The sequence below is a fragment of the Xylocopa sonorina genome, unplaced genomic scaffold (assembly GCF_050948175.1).
Source record: "Xylocopa sonorina isolate GNS202 unplaced genomic scaffold, iyXylSono1_principal scaffold0014, whole genome shotgun sequence".
NCBI lineage: Eukaryota > Metazoa > Arthropoda > Insecta > Hymenoptera > Apidae > Xylocopa > Xylocopa sonorina.
The window spans coordinates 850577-855235 of record NW_027490090.1 but is presented as its reverse complement, the minus strand read 5'-3'; the positions used below and the strand labels follow the sequence as shown (position 1 = coordinate 855235).

Sequence of the window (4659 nt, the reverse complement as noted above, 5' to 3'; positions counted from 1 at the left end):
TATATATACATTTAAATGTGATATATGAATTAGCGTTTCTACAAAATAATTTTATACATTAATTGTATAAACAATAGAAGTCTGTGTCTCCCTTTTAGAATGAGAAGTAACGAGTTGAAAAATTGCTCGATAATACAATAATTGAAATAGCAAATTGATTATAAATTTTGACTAAACAGATACATATACTTTGTATTGGTAGTCGCGTTACTTAACAATGCGCTTTACTTAATTAACGACTTATAGTTACGTTCTTTAAGAAGAAAAAAAAATAAGAGGAATAATTCCAGCGAATACAAAATTTACAGAACAGAGAGAAATATGATCGTCGATGTTATAAAAATTTAGAGTCACGAATGGAACATTAAAACGACTGTAATTTCGTCGATGGTGTCGACTCGAATTATAGTGGTTAACAAGAAGAATGAGTTTACAAGATCTTTTGATACTTCAGACTGTAATACGCTCGAGTATGGTAGCTGTAATATCTGGGCTCGTGTCTCATGTTGATTATGTATTTCAAATCAGCTGATCGTTTCACGCTCTTGTCGAGGTTCTTCTCGTCGTAGGTTCTGAGCGTTCGCTCGGCCCACTCCTGCGCCCTCGGTGGTTCTCGATACAGCCCTTTCTGCCTTTGGTTCAGATAATCGATTACGTCATCGTAGTAATTCTTTCTGCAATCAAATCATGAATTGGCTCTAAAAATGATTAACTCCAGTCATTGAGAACATTAGTACTCTCATATATAACGATTTAAATCGTTCTTATCCAGGAGTGAATTAAGAAACATGGGAGCCCTGAGCAATCGAAATTTCAAATTTTAGAGCTCTCAGTTGCGTATCAAGTCAAGTGGGGGCCCTGAGCAATCGAAATTTCAAATTTTAGAGCTCTCAGTTGCGTGTCAAGTCAAGTGGAGGCCCTGAGCAATCGAAATTTCAAATTTTAGAGCTCTCAGTTGCGTGTCAAGTCAAGTGGAGGCCCTTAGTGATCGAAATTTTAAATTTCAGGGTTCGTAGGTGCGTGTCAAGTCAAGTGGAGGCCCTGAGCAATCGAAATTTCAAATTTTAGAGCTCTCAGTTGCGTATCAAGTCAAGTGGAGGCCCTGAGCGATGAAAATTTTAAGTTTCAAGGCTTCCAGGAGCGTATCAAGTAAAGTGGGGACCCTGTGCAGTCAAATTTTGTTGCCAACCAGGAGTGTATCAAGTCAAATGAGGGCCCTGTGTAACAAAATTTTTTGGTTTCCCAGGGGCGTATCAAGTCAAATGGAACCCCCGTGCAGTAAAAATTTGTGGACTCCTCAGGGACGGATTCAGACGAGTGGAGACCCTATGCAATAAAAATTTTTAGCCTCGCAAAAAAAGTGCAACTTTGATGCTATAAATTAAAAATTTTGTTTTTAGATTTGCACGATCATTTCGAGGAGACTTTTTGAACCTTCTCGATCTTTTCTAAAATTTTTAAGTTGAAATATTTTAAAATCCCAGGGCCTGCTTATCACTTGATACGCCCCTGAGTTTGCATTAAGTATGTGATAAGATATCAAATCTGTGCCAAATAATATTTGAAATCTTCAGGGCCCCCTTATTGCTTGATACGCCCCTGAGTCTGCATTAAGTATGTGATAAGATATCAAATATATTCTCAAATAATGTTTGAAATATTCAGGGCCCCCTTATTGCTTGATACGCCCCTGAGTCTGCATTAAGTACGTGATAAGATATCAAATCTGTGCCAAATAATGCTTGAAATCTCCAGGGTCCATTTATCGTTTGATACGCCCCTGATTCACTACGTCTGTGATAAGATATCAAGTCTGTACCCACACAATGTGCTTGTAATGTTTATTAAAATAAATTTTTAAAATGAAACGACACCACAGTTGAAGCGTTAGCGTAAGGCGTTAATTAAGTGATTATAGATTCTGCATTTTCATGCACTTACCTATAATCGTAAAGATAGGCGTAATTGAGGAATATGGGACGAACCCAATGACGATTGTAATGAGGCGGTTCGATTTTCTCTAATTTAATCTGAATCTTCTCTGGTGGAGCCTCGCCAGCTGCTGCGCCTTCAGCAGGAGCGCCTTCCGGTTGCTCCTCAGGAGTCTCCTCGATATCCCATGGCGCTGGTTCCTCATCTGCCCACATGTTTTACCACACCTTCGAGAATAAGTAATCTGGACCTAAAATACCAAACAATAGTCTTATCAAAATTTCTTCTCCTTCACCTTCTTCAACTTCAATTCAATCTATCTCTTCTGCTGTTCAAGATGGACATTCTGCAGTTACTAAAAATCTTGCAAAACGAATTAGTTAACACTTTAACGCAAATGACGTCTATAGCCGTCCGATCCTCGTGCACGCAAACGACGGTCATAGCCGTCGCGCATATTTTAATTAATAAAAAAAGAACAGCGTTAGTACGAACGGTACTAACGCGTGCGCTTGTTCGATTATCGAGTAACGCGTCTAGGAAAAAAGCGATGGCACGCCAGACAGCGTATCAGTTGGTTTTTTTTCGCTTTGGAACATTTGAGTATCCAGAGACAAATGACTGCTATAACCGTCGAAAGATGATTCCGCGAAGACGAACCATTTATTCTGTATTTTTCCACGAATTTAAGTGAATACAATGAATTAGTAAAGCAAATGCTGTGTAGTCGTCGCGACGGTTATAGCCGTCATTTGCTTCTGAACAGAAAAAATGACGTGCCGAGCAAATGACGGTCATAGCCGTCGAAAGTTTTTTTTGGGGAAAACTGTGGCAAAATGTGATCATTTTCACTTCGAAACGTGCAACTTACAGCTGATTTCATCTGGCAGACATGAACAATCGAAGAGAAAAATTTGTTTCGTAAGGTCAGAAGTGTGCGTCAACGATTAAAATTTTTATTTCTCGCGTTTAAGTTCGAGATTGAACTGATTGACGAACGAAAATTACTAAATATTAACGTTAATTAATTTATTAAATTTTTTAAAAATTATTATATGAATTAATTGAGCATGGTTTTGCGAGACGATTAAGTTGAGCTTAAATAGTAGAATTATTTTTGTAGATTTTGGGTAGAAAACGATGTCACAATGAAACAGTTTGTTTTACTTTAACGTGACCCGCTTCCATTCGTTAAATATATCTCATTAGCTAAATATACCGTAATGAATCGAGCGTAACTCGTTGAAACGTTTGTTTAAAAATGGGACCAATAATCATTGATAAGTTTACTGAAAAAAATTCAATCGCATTTAAGAGCAAATTATGCGACTCATCAAGTAAAACAATAATTTTCTTAATAAGTGTAAAATGCTTTTAACACTTTAATTGTATAAACTTTGAAATTTGTACATTTCTTAAATTAAGTTCACAATTAATTATAAATTAATATTCCTTCAATCATTGCATAGGCTTTGAAATTTTCACAATCCTTAAATTAAGTTAGAAATTAATTATAAATTGATATTCATTCAATCATTGCATAGACCTAGAAATCTTGAAATTTCTCAAATTAAGTTCACAATTAATTACAAATTAATATTCCTTCAATCATTGCATAGACTTTGAAATTTTCACAATCCTTAAATTAAATTAGAAATTAATTATAAATTCATATTTATTCAATCATTGCATAGACGTAGAAATCTTGAAATTTCTGAAATTAAGTTCACAATTAATTACAAATTAATATTCCTTCAATCATTGCATAGACTTTGAAATTTTCACAATCCTTAAATTAAGTTAGAAATTAATTATAAATTGATATTTATTCAATCATTGCATAGACCTAGAAATCTTGAAATTTCTCAAATTAAGTTCACAATTAATTACAAATTAATATTCTTTCAATCATTGCATAGACCTTGAAACCTTGAAATTTTTTAGATTAAGTTAGTAATTTTTTAAATGAAAAATTTAACTTAAAAAGGATTTATTTAGCTCTTCTTCAAGAATTGAACTTAGAAAAGTGTAACTTGGTTCTTTAAAAATTTCACTTAGTTCTTCAAAAATTCAACTTAGAAAAGTGTGACTTGATTCTTTAATCGTTTCACTCGTTTCTTAACAAATTTAACTTAGAACAGCTGAATTTAGTTGTCCAAAAAAGTCAACTTAGGAAAGTGTAACTAATTCAGTTAAATATCTTATCTCAAATATTGAACTTAAATACCCTAACTTAACTATTGAACTTCTTTAAACGAATGCTTCAGCCTACTCAAGTCCAATATCTGAACGTATTTAACAAAACAAGATCTTTATTTACACAAATTTAGTCTATTGTTTAAGTATTTACACCAAATAGAATACATTTTAGCACTTTGACGCACATTTTTGATTTTACTAATTTTTTTTTCGATTGTTTACGACTGCCAGATGAAATCGAGCGTAAGTTGCACGTTTCGAAGTGAAAATGATCACATTTTGCCACGGTTTTTCCCCAAAAAAAAACTTTCGACGGCTACGACCGTCATTTGCTCGGCACGTCATTTTTTCTGTTCAGAAGCAAATGACGGCTATAACCGTCGCGACGACTAAACAGCATTTGCTCTACTAATTCATTGTATTCACTTAAATTCGTGGAAAAATACAGAATAAATGGTTCGTCTTGGCGGAATCATCTTTCGACGGTTATAGCAGTCATTTGTCTCTGGATACTCAAATGTTCCAAAG

At 34.5% G+C, this 4659-nt stretch overlaps 1 protein-coding gene across 1 annotated transcript; it reads right to left on the bottom strand.

The window, feature by feature from the left end:
* Positions 1-422: 422 nt before the first annotated feature.
* On the bottom strand, positions 423-2177 carry LOC143431843 (flightin-like). Its single transcript, XM_076908805.1, has 2 exons — positions 1942-2177; positions 423-674 (listed from the first exon to the last, which is right to left on the bottom strand). Exons 1-2 carry the CDS (start codon positions 2145-2147, stop codon positions 431-433), a joined length of 450 nt encoding a protein of 149 aa, XP_076764920.1. The 5' UTR covers positions 2148-2177; the 3' UTR covers positions 423-430.
* Between the last annotated feature and the right edge of the window lie 2482 nt (positions 2178-4659).

Bases quoted from the DNA above. Each gene is read 5' to 3' on its own strand.
- LOC143431843 (XM_076908805.1), bottom strand. From the start codon at position 2,147: ATGTGGGCAGATGAGGAACCAGCGCCATGGGATATCGAGGAGACTCCT. The intron at 675-1,941 runs GTAAGTGCATGA...ATTTGATTGCAG, and splicing joins GCCTATCTTTACGATTATAG to AAAGAATTACTACGATGACG.